General features: G+C 38.8%; 1 protein-coding gene across 1 annotated transcript in view; it reads left to right on the top strand.

Moving 5' to 3' along the window:
* Nucleotides 1-19130, top strand: part of LOC122799562 (thyroid adenoma-associated protein homolog) — a 672025-nt gene that overhangs the window by 403778 nt on the left and 249117 nt on the right. Inside the window, exons 19-20 of the mRNA XM_044068695.1 lie at nucleotides 1697-1801; nucleotides 7378-7578. Of these exons, the coding sequence (XP_043924630.1) occupies nucleotides 1697-1801; nucleotides 7378-7578 (306 nt within the window). The remainder of the gene's footprint in view (nucleotides 1-1696; nucleotides 1802-7377; nucleotides 7579-19130) is intronic.

Consider the following 19130-nt stretch of genomic DNA (forward strand, 5'->3'; position numbering starts at 1 on the left):
ATATATATATATATATATATATATATATATATATATATATGTGTGTGTGTGTGTGTGGATCTAGGACTATTTATCGAATGCCCAAAACACCAAAACTGAAACTGCCAAACACACTTTAGTAATAGTGCTTTTCACTGAAAAAGCACCTTTGCTAAAGTGTGCAAAAAAAAAAAAATAATAAAATAAAAAAAAAAAACAAAGAACTCACGTTTACGCAGGGGGGGCAAGCCCCACTGCACCCCCCCATGCGGAGGGGGGGGCTGTGCCCCACCCCACTACTTTTATATTCTCACTTTGAGATCGCATTGCATTGGGAAAAAGGGAATATTCCCTTATCCCCACTGTGCTACGATCTCAGCAACATCCATTTCTCCACATTATTCTCTCTCTTTTTTTTTTTTTAGCACACTTTCGTGAAAGTGCTTTTTTGGTGAAAAGCAATTTCGGGAAAGTGTGCTCAGACGTTTCACTTTCGGTGAAACTGTCATTTGGTAGACAGTATGGATCCCATATCTATCTGTCTATATATATATATACATACACACAGTTATCACAGTTATATGTATATATATACATCTATCTGTATCTCTCTCTCTCTCTCTATATATATATATATATATATATATATATATATAAACACACACACCTATATATATATATATATATATATATATATATATATATATATATAAATATGTAATTACTTTTCAAGAAAGGCAATTGCTGTCTGACATTTAAGCTTGTTCCATTGTATAGGAAGATTTTTGCATTTCTGGTCACTTTTTTCGTTATTAGGTTTCCTTTTCTGGTATTGGCTCCTTCAGTGTTGCATTCCAGTAAGACTCACTAAAAAAGAACAGGATCAGACTTTGTCTTATGGAGTAGGCAGTAGTCATGTCTAAGTGATATATACAAGAAAAAATATTAGGGCATTTCCTGAAACATTCCTAAGTATTTCAAGTTTTGTGACACAACTTTTCCAGTTAGGAATGCTTGCGTCTTTTCAAGCTGCATCAGGTATTTTATTCTAAAGGTAACAATTTGAAATGTTGGGACCTGCATGAGTGACTCCTGAAATACAGAGACTGAATGGCTAAAAAACTGGAATTAATATATACCAAATCCAGGATGGCCACTAAGCAGAATATTCCCTTTTGTCCAAGGTTTGACCATGTTAGAATCGGTATGTGTAACTGGGGGTGTGGGAGGCTTGCCCCCCTGCAGAAAACAAGTTTAAAGGAGAAGAGGATTTGATCTTCTCCTGTATTTTCTGTCTTTTTTTCATTGTGGCACCACTTGGCATTTTGAGTGCTGACATTTCAGTAGACGTTCAACGTCTCCAAACTGCAGAACTGTATTCAGTATTGAGTCTGATCAGGGAGTTACATACTAATGCAACAATTTCCTTGATGTATGGTGTTTATACTACAGTTGTGTACAAAACAGCGCAGCATAGCATCAGATAATGCATTTTGATAGAGATCAGACTTTATTTCTGCTAAGTCACTTACAGTTCACTACCTTATCACTCCTTGTACTCAAGTTTTGACTGCAAGGATTAAAACTTTTTGACTTATTTCTGTTTAGAAACTCATATGTGGTTTGCATAGCTTTTGTTATGGCTGGGAGAGGGAGCCATGTTTTGTGAGGCTTTGTAATTTGGATGGTCTAAAACTCAGCTCTGTATTTTTTTTAGGGTGCTGTGGAAGGTTGTGGCGCTGGATTTACCAAGTTCTGCTCACTTCTCCTAAATCATCGCGATTCTGTTTTACGGGATATTCCAAGATGCATGCTAGAACAGGTAGATTAACAATAAGCAGTAACCTGGTATAAAACTAAAAATATGCATGCATGAAAGTTTCATTTGAGATTTACATTAATACACGTTTGTGTTCTTGCACCATTAATATTGGTGTATGGGATGCTATTCCATATAGTAAGTTGATCAAAGCATGATGCGTTGTTTGAGTATAATAAATAAAAAACAAACTTTACATTTATTAAAGTTATATATATCAACTTCATCTCAATTTGTATTACTGCACATTTCTGTCCTGCATTGAATCGTCTCCATCTCTTCTTATTGTTCATTGTTTTATGATTATAGACCTTTTTGTGTATATTTATGCTAAATGCCTTTTCTCCTTTGTCTGATCCATTTTATGTCATTTTCACCTTTATTTAACCTGCTGAGAACTGTGGATGGTTACCAGTTAATGGTGTGAGAGGACTAAATAATAAGTGTAAAACCTGCTGAATCATGATAAAAAAATGATTTTCATTACTATTTCTCGGAGGTCTTCCTTTACCGTCATTTTCATGTTTTAGCAGTATGTGGTGCTTATTAGAAAGCCCATGTAATGTGAATATTTTTGCTTTTTCTTCTTTCTTGGTGCTGCTTTTCTTGTTTGCTGATGGGTACGTGGTAGTAAATTTAAATGTTACTAATTACATCAAAGAACCAAAACGGGAAGATTATGAATGTACCATGCAGTCAGTAATCAGTGAAATAAAGCTGGCTGTGTGGTGTTTTTTGAATCACATGGCTTGGGATCCATTACTGATCTGGGAGCTGGAAGCACTGCTACAGAGGATGGGTGTGAATGGCCTTTGTGGGATCAGCCACCCTAGGGGCATGCGTTTGGATTGGCCTGCTGCAGTGCTTCCATGTGGTGGACAGTAGGTATTTTGGCATGAGATTAGGATGTATGGTTGGCTCTGTCAAGCAGTGTGCATGTGTCACTATGACAGCATAGCAGGCACTCATTCCAGACCGCCAAGGGGGTGGGGTTAGGCCAGCATCAGAGTAAAACCTGATGGCAGCCTGAGTGAGGGCTTTGCTGGAATCTGTTTTTGCATTCCAACTGGGGACTTAGTGAGCTAATCAGCAGTGATAAGGTATTATGGTCATCGGTAGATCAAAACAGTGAAAAGTAAGTGAACATTGAAGTGATCATTCAACCATAGGATATAGTGAACATTCAAGGAAACATTCTTATATAAATGCAGATATGATAACTGCAGTTACAATTAAAATTAAAAGCTAGTTTTCTGGGTATAGACAGCATACCTGATGGTGTATAGGACAACCTAACCAAACCTAGACAGCATACCTGATGGTGTACAGGACAACCTATCCAAACCTATATCAATAGGGTTAAACAAAATGTTAGCATGGGAATGCATCTTTGAGGCTCACTAACAGGTTGTGGCTTTACTGACTTACAAAGGTAGGTTACATTAGACAAACCATTATTCTTGTAAAAACATGGAAACTCGACCAAAGTGGTGCAGGGGCCTACATCTGATCTAACACTGCAGGTTTGCCAAAAGAAGATCTGGGAGATTATGGGAACAGCTGTTTTAGTCTATTGGCAGGCTAGAAGGGCATTAATGCCTGTGCTTACAAGATCTAGTTTTGGAAGAGGTAAAACCATCAGCTTATACTGACAGTGCCCACTGATTATGTTAACTTTACTAAAGCATTCAGCACTGTTCAACGTAAGGGAGTAAATGAAAATTTAAAGGCACTGTCAGTTCATACACAAAGCAGCAGGTAAAACAGTGGTCAGGCAGCAAAATGTAATGTGGAGTAGTTGGGGAGTAGCTTGTTCATTTTGATGTGGGTTGGCTGTGTGATCCTACAGGGCTTTATACCAGGGACATTTATTTTTAGGTTATTATTTTCGGATATAAAAACTGAGAAGTGGACAAATGGGTTGTAGATAACCAACTATACTGAAAAGTCCAGATTAGGTAACTCTGATGTTAGGTACAAATGTGAGATGTTTATGATCGATACTCTAAAGTGCAATCACAGGTGCTTGCCTTATTTTTATGTGTAGAAAGGTTGAGATCGAGGTACTTCTACTTCATTGTTTACTCACAGGTACCATGACTGTTTACTCACAGGTACCATGACTTCAGAGTGAGTGTATGTAAGTAACAGGAGTTGGGGGGAGAGATAAGACTTACAGAGATACTTCTCGTTATAACATGCTGCACATAGCAGGGCATGTGATAGGCTTTCTTCATACAGAGTTCAAAACAGTGATTTGAAAATGACTATTTGAATCTTGAAAGTGTTTCACTTTCTTGTCATTCATTGATTTTTGAAGTTTTTTCCTGAATGTTGGCAACTTCTACAATGGAAAAGAAATGAAACGTAGTTTTGTGAGGCTTGTAACAGCTAAATCACCCAGACTGAGTGAAAGAGATGCAAGCTGATACTGTAGGTTTACCATAGAATGGAGAGGTGCCTGCTGGGGCAAATTTGGCTAAAGACAATCCTGAAGGCTCTTCACTGGACTGCATTTTTGCCAATTCAAATGAAAGAGAGGACAGGCTAGGTGATTAAGTGGTCCAGAGAGAGGCTGAAAAAGCTCTCACAGGACATTCAGAAGTGCATGGAATTACAAGAAAGAGGCAACAGACATCATATCTCAGTAGATCACCAAGCAGGAACTGAGAAGCTTGATGCAAACATTGTGGAATTGGAAGATCTTACTCATAAGATGATTCTTGGACTGGTTGGGGTCCCAGAGAGGGAGGAGGCAGGAACCTTAGCTGGCTTAGTAAACAAGCTATTTTCAGCATGGTCATGAATACCAGCAGAAAATTTATACATAGAAAAAGCTCATATGTTATTTTTTGTTTTGTTTTTTCTGCCTGGGCCACCAGTGGGGCTGAAGAAGCTGATGCAACGCATATTCCAGTTTTTAGCATGTGAAAAGGAAGAAAAGATTATGTTCCAGTTTTGGTAGTCAAAGTGCTGCCATTTGCTGGTTTCCATTGTGTATTGTGGACAGATCAATAGTACTATAACACACAGGAGGTTGTGCCTACCCTGCAATACAACAGTGTACAACAGTGCAGGTTGAAGAAGCTGCATTTTAAAGTTGTACAGCATGCATATTTTAAACCATTTTCCTAAAAGATGCTAAGATATTCTTGAAACCAGCAGAGGTACTAGAAACACTTAGGAAGTAGTTTTGCACAGAAACAAACATTAATTGAGTTATCTGAATATGATAAATCTTCACCTTTGCTCATTTCATTACAGAAATGCTGTCAGGATTTAAAAAAAACTCCTCTGGAATTTTGGCTGAGATGAAGTTGTACCTTTAGACAAATCTGGGGCCCTCACTGCTGCTGCATCACTTGTAAAACTGCTGTCTTTAACTTGAGAGCTTCCCTCACCTATTGTCCTCTAATAGGTCTTACAGTTACCCCCATAGCAAGTACCGGCAGTATATCAGTCACAGCATCTTGCTACCATAAGATATTGATGATGCTAACAAGATTAATTTAAAGTCTGCATCCCCAAGATATATTGGAAAAAGCCACGGAAGGAGCTGTGTACTGTTTTATTTCACTACTACTAAACACTTTTATCTCACATAGACTTCATCAGCCTAATTTCAGGAAATTTGAATTTTTAGTGTTAGAAAAAGTAGATCCCACGTTATTTGTTGGTTCATTTAACAACTGAAATCAGGAGTTAAAATGGCAAGTGTTTCTTAGAGTGGATTTTCCACCAGGTATTAATGAGACTATTAGTGTCAAAAGTGTGTTAAAAATACAAGATTTTATGAAGCTGTATTTGTCTCAACTGTCTCTTTAAGCTTAACAGAAGTAAAATGAAGGTGCGTATTTTTTAAAACCAAGTTGCTGGATGTTTTAACAGTTTGAAGTCATTTCCTTTTGTATTTAAATGGAATTATATGGCTTTTTATTTAGTTTCTGATGAAGTTCAAGATTAAATGAACGGAAGTGCTAAGACTTCTTTCCAACGGAGCTGCATGGTGTAATGACACAACTTGCAAGTCAATCAATGACCTTTGTTCCAAAGTGCTGTTGTACCAAGAACACTTGTGGGCAGCCTTGTGTTTACACTTGTGTTGTTTTTTATGGTTTTCATCAAAAAGTCGAGGTGACTTACCTCAGCTATTCACATCCCTGACCCGGAACAATGAAAAAGCATCACGCTGATTGCTTAGAATGTCGATTCTTTCAAAGGAAAGAATTGAATTTGACCGCTCACCATCCAGAAAAAAAAAATCCCCTACGAGGCGGAAAATTTCCTTCTGTTTTTCAGAGGGGCAAGCTACCCTGCACCCCCACACCTCCTGCTACTTATATATTCTAACTCCAAGATTACACTACAGTGAGGAAAAGGGTAATTTTCCCATTCCCCACTGTAGTGCGATGCACTTCAAAACATAGATGCTCCAAACTGCGAACAGTCTCCATATCGACATTTCAAAGTCGACAGGAATTGTGTTTGCAGTTTTGCCTCTCTGATGCTCCGTGTTCATCCATCTCACTGTCGAGGTAAGTCACCTCGACATTTTGATAGTAAACCATTTTTTATAAACAGTCATTGAATAGGCAGCACAGAAGTCCAAAACCAACTTATCATTTACGTTCAGGTTAGGCAAGCTATTCCTTCCAGTTATGCCCCTTCTGGTATCTCCACTGTTTGTCATTTGAGTGCTGAAATCCCGTATTAGAGCCATAGAAGTCAGTAATGAGTACTTATCAAGCAAAACACCTGTGGTGTGTAAGAAAGTCAGGTATTCTGATTAGCCATTAGATGCATATTCACAAATGGAGTGAAATTTCATTTCTTTATCATGTAGGTGCACTGAAGGTACTTTTTCATCTACCTGCACAAACTCCAGTGATACAGCATATGCAGCAGGTGTCTTGAGAATATCCATACACCTACCCAGGGCACATTTTGAGGGTCATCTCCAGAGCAGGAGTCAACCATTGTTGAGGAGTCCAGGTTCAGAAATAGTGGGTTTCCTCCAGGTGCTTCATTTTCCTCCCACATCCCAAAGACATGCAGTAGGTGGATTGGACACTCCAAATTGGCCCTAGGTCTGAGTGTGTGTGTGTGTGTGTGCCTTCTGTGGAAGGTTGAGCGCTGGGCTGGCAACTCAACACCGTAAAACTCCACTGCCAATCATGAGCGGACAGATGATCTGCTGTGGCGACCCCTAATCAGGAAAAGCCAAAAGAAGAAGAAGAAGATGTTAAGACTTGACTTAATCTAAGTGATACATTTTAGCTTTCTGCACAGTCTGTTGGCCCTCTCTGCTGCAGTGTGGTGAAGTTCCCGTGTCCCAAGATTTTTTTTTCCTTTGCCACAGTGACTTCCATCGTAATCTGTCCACTTGCTGCCTATCAGTTAACTAACATTTCAACTCCCCTTTTGCCTTGTAGATGCTTTGCCCACAGAACATCACTGTTTCCTGTTTAACTGATACAACTATAAAGGAAATCAGATGTCTGAAATCCGTTGAGTTGTGTATATATATATATATATCTAGAAAAAATATGTAATTCTTTTAAATGTGTTTACGATTCTAGGCTCTGATGTTGTTAAAGAGTGTACGGAACAGTTCCATCACCCGCAGGGCTGCTGGGCTTCCTATGCTCCTGCTGTGTATTCTGATTGGTGAAGACGGTAATGGCTTCCACCCACTGCTGGCACAGTGCATTGGTATGCTGCTAGAAACTGCCCACTCCTCTCTCCCTGAAGAATGGGACCAGACACTTGACTTGCCCCAGGTGAGTATTGTAATAGGTTTGAAATAGATTTCTTACCGTTTTCTTTTTTCTTTCTCTATCACTTTTTTCACAAGGTAAGTCGTCTAAGACTCAGTTTACACTTCAGGGGCAGCCCTGGCACACTAGGAAGTAATATTAAATACTAATGTCAGAATTAACACTATTTGTTACCAGTCTGTTCTTTACAATGAATGTCTCTAATCACTGTGATACACTGTTGGAATTTAGTTCAAAAGAGTCCCCTCTCCACTGAGTATAGATTACCATCTGATGGGGATTGATGGTAGAATATTTAGACATAAATTAGTGCTGGTTATTTCTGTATATGTGCAGCACAAATGCACCGTTGGGACACTTATACCATAAAAATGCATATCTCTGTTGAGATAAAGACTGTTTGGTCCATTTTGTCTTCCCCTTTTCCTAACAGCTACCGATTCTCTTTAACTAGTAGCATATTAACCCACCTAGGATTGTCTTATGCATTTTCATAATGTCACCATTTTGGCCTTGTAACTTGCTTAGGAAGACTGCCCCAATTGTCAATCCTTTCTATGAAAAAACGTTTTTTTCTTGCATTTTCATTGAGCTGTCCACACTAAATCTTTAAGTAATATTATTTTTTCATACTTCTCTACTGAAAATACACACTTTATCTCTGACATCAGAGAGCTCACATGTTATCCTTTCTTTTAGACCCATCTAGTTTTGTAGATATTACCCCATCTCTTCCAATTATTTCATATTAATGTTTGCCATACCAGTTGCCCCTAACAACAGTGTACACTATACTATTATCGGTGTATACATTATACCTTTTATGTCTTTACTTGTATGTGTTGTTCCTGTATAGTAAGCTACTTTTATTATCAACATGTACTTTAACACTTACATCTTTCCCAAATGGTAAATCCCACCTATTGGTTTTTGGACATTATCTGCTCATTTGCTTAGCTATCCAGCATCTGCTAGTTTGTAAGTGGCTATCACAGCGTTGTTTGGTGAGCCATTCCCATCCTGGACCATCCCTGTTGTCTATACATTTATACCAACAAGCACCCCATCTCTTAAACACACACACTAATCGAATATACACTTTATGCCAGAGTTTACTACTCTGTACAGTAGTAACCTGTACATGTACTTCAAACTGTAAGATGCTTGTCTAATATTTCACAGCATATATGTAATGTCAAGCTTCATAATCAACCAATATTCCCAGATTTGAAGAAGTGGTTAAGAGAGCACAGATAATGATATTAATTCTCTAGCATAATTTGTATCTACAATTGAACAAGGAACACTGAAAAACGTATGCTTGCTGATATAAATATCTCATTATCTGTAAATATGATTCTTACCCCCCTTCTGCTGTACCCATAAGCATAAGTAACATAAAACATTTTCCTGATTAAAGGTTCATTGCCTTATCAAACTATAATCTACACCTAAATTATGAGTCTAAAAGAATATAATTCTAATAATTCGTTATACTAACACAATTCTAACCACTTGGTAAAAGATTGCAGACAATCACATTGATAATGAATGCTTAAGTAGCAATAATTCTCATATTTCTATCCACACTTACAATGTACAATTACCCTCTGGTAGACTGTCACCACTCACACACACCAAATTCACTGCATATACTACCAAAGTATTATTACTGTTGCATCCCAAATAAATAGCGATAATTCATTGTACTGTCATCAAATCAAATAATTACAGCTGTATCAAGCATATATGTATCTGTCTGTAAAGCTAGATTAAGATGCGCAAAGTCTTAACCTATGATGCAGCTTTGAACAATTTCTGAAATTCACTTTCCCCTACATTCTTAGCATACTGAACCAAAGCTAGTATACCCTGCTTTTAAAACCCCCAAATGATCTGTATTCATCACTCTTGGAAGCCAGTTTCAGGACTAAAAGTAACCCACTTAAATGCAAGAAGCATGTGTAATAAACTTCCCGACATACACTCATGGTTAGTCTTGTACCAAACCAAGATTACTCTCGCAAGCCGACATACACTCATGGTTAGTCTTGTACCAAACCAAGATTACCCTCAAGCCGACATACACTCATGGTTAGTCTTGTACCAAACCAAGATTACTCTCAAGCCGACATACACTCATGGTTAGTCTTGTACCAAACCAAGATTACCCTCGCAAGCCGACATACACTCATGGTTAGTCTTGTACCAAACCAAGATTACCCTCGCAAGCCGACATACACTCATGGTTAGTCTTGTACCAAACCAAGATTACTCTCGCAAGCCGACATACACTCATGGTTAGTCTTGTACCAAACCAAGATTACCCTCGCAAGCCGACATACACTCATGGTTAGTCTTGTACCAAACCAAGATTACCCTCGCAAGCCGACATACACTCATGGTTAGTCTTGTACCAAACCAAGATTACCCTCGCAAGTACTACAAGTGCACAGGCCCAATAAACCAAGAGCAAAGTCAAAAATAGAGGCCAGCAGTTAAATGTGGTATAAAACCTCAATTTTATTTATGTAATATTGACCAAAGGGTAGGGAAAAACCCTATAACCCCACAAAAATTAAACCAAACCGGTTTTGGCTGAGATAGCCTTCCTCAATGTCAAAAACAAACACAGTCACACCCAAGTAATTTATACAAATTGCTTAACTCGGAAGAGTTGATTATTGGTGGATTATAAAAGACCTCCTAAGTTAATTTTGAGTTTAGAATCGTATGCCACCCAGATTTGTTGGTCTTGTCGCCAAATATTTTATCAGTGACAATAAATCTATAGGAAGCAGTTACATGTTTAAGTGTATGCTTATATAAAGCATTTGACAATCTTTTATTCCTGATGTTGCTCATATGTTCACTGATACATAACCGTAAGGGTCTAGCTGTTTGGCCAATGTAAAAGGCAGAACATGTACACGTTGCCAAATATATTACCCAATCAGACCTACAGTTGGCCAAAAATTTGATGTCGTAGACCAGGGTAGTGTTACTATGACTGAACTGTTTAGTTTTGTTTACTCTAATGCAGTGTGTGCAATGCCCACATGACACGTGGCACACGACCACATAGTATTTCCCCTGTGATAGTATGTTGCTGTTGTATCCTGGGGTACCTGTGATGATGCTTATAATGACCAAAATAAAAGCCCAAGGTCCTCCATCTACAAAATGAAAAAAGGCATCTGTTGCCTAAGATATCAAATAGTCGATGGTCAGATAACAAAATGTTCCAATGCCTGTTAATTATATCTATAAATGCCGACATATTACGTCTGTATGTGGTAACTAGTCTCAAATGTGACTCCTTATCAGAAAGATGTTCTTTATATATCGACAAATCCTTTCTATCCTGGCCAGAGGTCCATTTGCTTGTAGTAATACTGTTAACAAGCTTGTAACCCCGATTCTCAAATCTTTGCACCAAATCATCCCTATAGTGTATATATTTTCCCATGTTGGAGAATACCCATCTAACTCAAAGAAACTGTGATTTAGAGATATTTCTAATAATATGCTGCAGATGGAAGCTGGACGCATGAAGCATGGCATTATATTGTGGATATTTACGAAAAATTTCACTATTTAAGGTGTTATCCTCATTCCTAGTAATAAGTACATCTAAAAACGTGATCCAGTCTGCATGGTGATGAGCCGTAAACTGAATTCCCCATTTATTCCCGTTTAAATATTCTACAAATTCCTAAAGGTATATACTATCAGTTTTCTAAACTAACCAACAGTTGTCAAGGTGCTGTCTCCAAATATCAATTTCCTGCAAATACATGTTATGCTCAAGTTCATAGATGAGTTGGTCCTCCACATAAGCCATAAATAAATCAGCATAAATGGGGGCAAAAGATGCCCCCATTGCTGTACCCTGTACCTGCCAACAGCACTGGTCTTGAAAATACAAAACATTTTTTGTCAAAACATGCTCTGCTAGGCAGACCAAAAATGTATTGAATCCAGGTTGGTAGAGTTCACTTTTATCTAACCAGTATTGTAATGCACAAAGGCCAGCCCAATGTGGGATGTTAGTATAAAGGGCAGTAATATTCTGGTTCCAATTCCATGTCAGAAATAAAACTCAAAAATTGTGTGGTATCGTGTATACGTGCTCGAATTAGCTTCAATAATGGTTGCAAATATTTGGTTAGGAACTGTGAAAGTGGTTCCGTAAGGGACCCTCTACCTAATACAATAGGTCTACCTGGTGGATTATGTAGGCCCTTGTGTATCGTGGGTAGAAGATATAGATACTGGGGTCTTGGATCCTGCACCGTTAAATGATATAAGTTGGAATCCGTAATGATGCCCTTCTCCCTAGCTAACTGCAGGAAGTAATCAATTTCTACCTTAAACTTAAAGGTAGGGTCTAAGGGCATGACCATATAATACCTACCATCCCTTATTTGCTTTTGGGCCTCATCATAGTACTTCCCCCAGTCCATAACCACCACTGCTCCTCCCTTGTCAGCAGGTAATGTCACCAAATTCCTGTTGTTTTGTAAATTAGAAACCACCTGTAATTCAATCTTTGAGAGGTTATGGGGTAATATACAATGTTCATGACCATGAAACTAGACTAGAAGACTGCCACCTGCTGTTGCATAGGTGGCATAAAAGTTGATTTATGAAAGTCAGTGTTGATAGCAGTGTTTTCAGCATCAAAAAACAATCTTAAATTGAGTAGACAGAATGGTACTACATCTTGTGCCAAGGAATCCTCGGATACAAAAAAGCCTGGTACAAAACCTAGACCTTTATTGAGTACTTGTATGTCAACCTCTGAGAGGGATGTAGAAGAAATATTAAGAACATTACAGGTATCATTCACTTTTATACTATAATTCTGAGAAGGCTCTCAAGATCCCTTGCTCCCCCTCTGTTTTCTGACTCCCCTGTGTGTACGGACCCTAAAGAGGCATCTAAATTGTGTACCTGTTTGAAATGGGTGATTCGACAGTATGGTTGCTGTCCAAATCCTTGGCTGAGGAGGAGTCCTCACCAGATGTACTACTACCCCCTTTAGATTTTTTAAGGCTTGATTTTCATCTCTTTCTTTTCTGATTATAAGGCCTCGCCTCTACTTGCCCACATTTCACATGTTTATATGAACCAGACGGTTTTCCCCTGTCATAATCCTCCATGTCCTGATTAAATTTCTTTATTTTTTTTCTCTTTTAGTTGTTTCTCCAAATTAAGCAATTCTGTACTAACTTTGTTCAGACATGTTGGATAACAGGGAAAGTCCTCAAAACTTTTGGTTTCCTCACATATCAGACCTACTTCTGTAATACATCAGCTAACTGTGCGTTCATAAAAGGCTGTCAGAGCCCCCATGAAGCCCATTGATGCCTTTTGTTGGACCTTGGCCCATTCTTCAGCCAGAGTATAGGTTCATAGGTAGGTACTAGGCTGTTGGCCCTAGGGCCTATATAAGCCTAGCCAAAAGGTACCCTGGCTTTTGCCACCCAAGAAAATTATTTTCCTGTGCCCCTGTTGAGTAGAGCCACAGAAGTGATCTCCGAGGTGAATTTCTTATCTCCCATCCAATCATCAAGATTTTTCTTGAGTGCTAATGAGGAGCTTTGTTTGATATAGACAGGTAAATTGTTCCAGAGTATGGGAAGTCTCTGGGACAGGAATCTATCCCCTCAGCATGTTCTGTTTTTTGTGGTGACAAGGTTTAGGTTTCTAGAGCATGTAGCTCAGAGGGAATGGGATTACTTTAAGTAGAGCATGTCCAACAACTCTGGGTTTGACATAGCTTTGTATGTTAGGCAGAGATCGCCTCTGAGCAGGTGATATGCGATGGAATAAAGCTGGAGTTTTTTGAGACTGTCTGCGTAGGGCATCTGTTTGAGGCTGGTAATCCTCTTTGTGAGGTATTTCTGCGGTCTTTCCAGTTGTTGTAGATGTCTTGTGAGGTATATACCAAAAGGGGCATTGTACTGTATAATGGGTCTAATGAGTGTTGAGTAGAGGGTAACAGTGACCTGTTTTGAACTGGATGAGAAACCTTTTGTGATGAGGAGTACCACGTGGAAGGATTTCCTGACTACTGTGGCGATGTGATTATCAAAGGAGAGACTACTGTCCACCTGTGTCCCAAGGTCTCTTATCACACTTTCGGTGTTAAGTAGACTACCGCCTATGTGGGTAGTTCATGGGTACAGAGTTTTTACCAAGAGGGATGACAATGCACTTTTTGGCATTGAGCTTGAAGCCATGGCTTTGACACCAGGCATCTGTCTCAGTGAGGCCCTTTTGTAGGATGTCCACATCGTTATGAGTTTTGATTATAGCTCCTAGTTTGCAGTCATCTGCGAACTTCGTTAGCCAAAGACCTTCTGTGTTAGCCTGTACTTCAGAGAAGTAGGTACCAAACAGGAGTGGACTCAGGACTGTACCCTGTGGTACTCCACTTGTCACTGGTCTGAAGTTGGATTTGGAGTTTGCTACTTTCATAGTGTAAGTTCTGTCAGTGAGCCATTTAGCAACCCATCTTGTGACATAGGGATTTATACGTAGTTTAGTGAGTTTAACTATAATTCCAGAGTGGGGGATGGTGTCAGAAGCCTTGGCGAGATCTAGATAGGCTGTGTGAACCACTTTACCATCATCTACGGCTTTTGTGACCGCTTCAAAGAAGTCTGTCAGATTTAGGAGACATGATCTGCCTTTTACAAACTTGAACTGAGTGGGGTCCAGAGTTTGGAGATTACCAATGTCATTGTTTATAAATTCCATGATGATACATTCCATAGCCTTGCAGACCAGGCTTGTCAGGCTAATGGGGTGGTAGTTCCTGGGGTCAGTGGTGGCTCCCCCTTTGTGGAGTGGGATAACCATCGCTGAGCGCCATTCAGTGGGCACAAAGCTTGAGGTGAGGCTATGATTGAACATGGTACTTAGGTTGGGTGCCAGTTCGTTCTGTAGTTCATGTAGAACACAGCCTGGGATGTTGTCAGGTCCCATGGATGCTGTGTTCTTGGCTTTGGAGAGTGTATTTTTTACCTGTGCAGCCGTGATTACAGGAACTTTGCATTCTTCCAGTATAGAGATGGGCCCTTTAGGGGATGAGAGGGGGTAAAGTTAGCACTCAGCCTTTCTGCCAGGATGTTGGCAGTTGGTTCTGTATATTTAGTGCCATTGTGCTGTAACGCAGAGCAGATCTGAGTATTGCCATTGAGATTCTTGACATAGCTATAGAATACTTTGTGGTTGTCTTTAGAATGAGTGGTGATTTTGTTTTCGTAACTAGCTTTGGAGGATTTTATTAGGGATCTCAGCTTCTTACTGAGGCTGACCAATCTTGGGATTTTACTATTTTTTTGCAACAGTTTCTTCTATCATCAATATTCTTCACTAGGGGCTGTATCCTAACCCGCAGTCCCCTGAGAGTGATACCCTTTAGTTGGTATGCATTGAAAAGTTTCAAGTGCCACACATTAGTGCGTAGTGCTTCCATGCACTTGGTAAGCTTCTGAAAAGCATAATTACAACTATTCACTTGGTCATTGGCATTCAAATTATCAGTGGACCCTAGTCCAAATACCAGCAAGTCATCCTTATCCGATGACAAACTTTTCAAAATAGAGACCAAATCCATGATATATGGTGGGTTTAGTACCCCCTAGGATTGTCAATACCTGTATAGGTTAACAGCAATATACCTTAATTTCTCCCTCTGCTTGTTAGCTATAAATACCCAACATGTAAACCCCAATACAGAATTGACAATAAGAGATATTACTACAAATTCAAAGAACATAAATACCTGAGGAAAAGGCATATAATTTGAACAACAATATAATGTGATGCTGCAGAACACAAAATATTATTCAATAGCCCAACACCCAGTATGTGGTTCCTAAACTGTGTTATATCAGATATAAATAAGAGGAACGATAATAGCCCCTGCAGTTATAACAACCAATAAATATAAGTGTAGGAAAATCCACAGTGCTACGTTTCCCCCTATCTCAACATACTGAAAACTGCATAACACATTTGTTGGGCCAAAAAATATGCAAGAAGGGCAAATGATTATCCCACCATATGATATTCAGTTGCAAAACACAACACAAAAAGTTATTCACTAGCCCAACAAATAACTGGTTCCATAAACAATGTTGTGTATTATCTCAACAGGAGGGACAATAATAGCCACTGCAAATATTACACCACAAAAATATGAATGTTTGAAAACCAGCAGTGCTATATTCCCCCTATCCAGTCATATCACCAAGACTGCATAACATATTCATTGAGCAATGCAGTTATGCAAAAAGATAATAATAGCCCCTGAGATTATTATAATCATATAGGTATAAGGCATTCAAAACCACACAGTGCTATGTTCACCTAATGCAATTCAATATTGGGGTATTCAAAAAGCCCAAGTGTGTATGAAATGTATAATTCAATAAGAAAATACAACACAATATAAAAACTGCAATAGTATCTATTCACACAATGTTATAATGCCTTATCTAAAGGCCCCCACAAAAAGTATATATGCCTGTGTACTAAGCCTGAGTTGAAAAATCCAAAAACGGCTATCTTAAATGATATTAATCATAAGGGCACATGCATCTTTAGGTATACATCAGTCCTGCCTGAAAACAAGCAGTTTGATATCGCCAAAAGCAATTTCTTGCCAATACTGCATGCCTCTATTTATAGAATTGTGATTCACACACACAAAAATATGGAACAAAAAGCTGACATGCAAAATCTGAGATATGATTGTCCATAACTGCCCATGTAAAAGTCCAATGAAAGTTGGGTCTATATCAGAACACCAAACTTTCACAATTTCGAGTGTTCTAATGTTGAACCCTATTAATCTAAAATTTAAAACATCGAACACACAGAACAGCAAATTTTTTCCTAAGGAAAAAATTTGCTGTTTCAAAACACATACACACAACACAAGCACACCAAACAAACAGCAATGCATATACATACACCTAAACTCTTACACCTAACCCTACACTAAACTATACATACACCACTAACTGTCCACTTACTTTAACCCTAACCCTAAGGTCCGTCACTATCGCACAGTCACCTCACCCGCGCTGTAACCCTAACTCACCTACCCCACCCTAACCCTCACGTCCACATAATCACACACTTACCTGACCCGCGCCCTAACCCACCTAACCCGCCCTAATCTTCACGTCCACACAATCGCACACTTACCTGAACCCGACCTGTAACTTTCCATCACAGCGCTGAAAATACTGAAGCAATAGAAACGGACAACCAAATTCTTTCCCTAGGAAAAAAATTGGTTTTCTGTTTCTTTGATATTTTCAGCTGAAAACGGGTCGATATTAGAACACTCGAAATTTTGAAAGTTCGGTGTTCTAATATAGACCCAACTTTCATTGGACTTGAAAGTTGGTACCCAAAAGTATTGGGTCAGCTAATGTTCAAATATATTCAAAAGCACATAATTACACGCCCCTTCTGTATAAATGAATCCATACCATGTTAATCCCAGAAAAAACGACTTGGTAATTAATCACCCATTTCCGATACGGATTTCACTAATTCGACAGTTCCATAACAAATAAAATATGGCATCTAGCGTATAATCCAATCGAGGAGTTCCATTTGTATTATGAAATGGTTCCATTACAAAAGACACTCCTAATTCTGAAAATACATCCCCTTAGTTCAAAGGGCCACAAAGCGACTCATTCCAGGCCCAATTGCATAAGAAGTAAGTAACTCAGTTCTCGTATCTCCCTTTATATTCCGCACTCACCAGAATCCCAGTAATGTCTAATTCACGGCCCATCTGTGTACCATGTGAATCTTCAAGTTTTTATAATGAATTCGTCAGAGCAACATAAGCCCATACTCCAAATACTGTGATATTCAAAAAAAAAAACAACTCCCAGTTATGACCAAGCAGCAAAACTGCCATAAGCATCTCCACAGATGTGAGCAGCAACCATACTGAAGCCAACAGCGAGGAAAGCATGTAACACCAAACCAAGATTACCCTCGTAAGTATGGCAAGTGCACAGGCCCAATAAACCAAGAGCAAAGTCAAAAATAGAGGCCAGCACTTAAATGTGGTATAAAAGCTGAATTTTATTTCTACAGTATTGATCAAAAGGGTAGGGTAAAACCCTATAACCCCACAAAAAATGAATTTTCAGGACCAGTGCTATTGGCAGGTACAGGGTACAGTAATGGTGGCATCTTTTGCCACCATTTATGCTAATTTATTTATGGCTTATGTGGGGGACCAACTCATCTATGAACCTGAGCATAATTTTTATTTTGCAGAAAGTTGATATTTGGAGACTGTACCTTGACGACTGTTAGTTAGTTTGGAAATCTGATAGTATATACCTTCAGGAATTTGTGGAATATTTAAATAGGAATAAATGGGGAATTCAGTTTACGGCTCATCACCATGCAGACTGGATCACGTTTTTAGATGTACTTATTACTAGGAATGAGGATAACACCTTAAATAGTGAAATTTTTCGTAAATATCCACAATATAATTCCTTGCTTCATGCGTCCAACTTTCATCCGCAACATATTATTAGAAATATCCCTAAATCACAGTTTCTTCGAGTTAGACGGGTATGCTCCAACATGGGAATATATGAACACTGTAGGGATGATTTGGTGCAAAGATTTAAGAATCGGGGTTACAAGCTTGGTAACATCATTACTGCGAGCAACTGGGCCTCTGGCCAGGATAGAAAAGATTTGTTGATATATAAAGAACATCTTTCTGATAAGGGGTCAGATTTGAGACTGGTTACCACATACAGATGTAATACGTCGGCATTTATAGATATAATTAACAGGCACTGGAGCATTTTGTTATCTGACCATCGACTATCTGATATCTTGGGCAACAGATGCCTTTTTTAATTTCGTAGAGGGAGAACCTTGGGCTCTTATTTTTTGTCATTATAAGCATCATCACTGGTACCTCAGGATACAACAGCAAAGTACCATCACAGGGGAAATACTATGTGGTCATGTGCCACGTGCCATGTGAGCATTGCACACACTGCATTAGAGTAAACAAAACTAAACAATTCATTCGTAGTAACACTACCCTGGTCTACAACAGCAATTTTTTGGCCAACTGTGGGTCTGACTGGGTAATATACTTGGTAATGTGTACATGTTCTGCCTTTTACATTGGCCAAACATCTAGACCCTTACAGTTGCGTATCAGTGAACAGATGAGCGACATTAGGAATAAAAGGTAGTCAAATGCTTTATATAAGCATACATTTAAACTTGTAACTGCTTCCTACAGATTTATTGTCATTGATAAAATATTTGGCGACAAGACCAACAAATCTGGGTGGCATACAATTCTGAATTCCAAAGAAACAAACTGGACTATTAAGTTAGGAGGTCTTTTTCAGCCTGGTGTGGATGATCATTTATAATCCACTAATAATCAACTCTTCCCAATTAAACAATTTGTATAAATTACTTGGATGTGATTGTGTTGTTTTGACACTGAGGAAGGCTATCTC

Source organism: Protopterus annectens, chromosome 4.part0 (genome assembly GCF_019279795.1).
Source record: "Protopterus annectens isolate FY-2018-M chromosome 4.part0, PAN1.0, whole genome shotgun sequence".
NCBI classification, from domain to species: Eukaryota; Metazoa; Chordata; order Ceratodontiformes; family Protopteridae; genus Protopterus; species Protopterus annectens.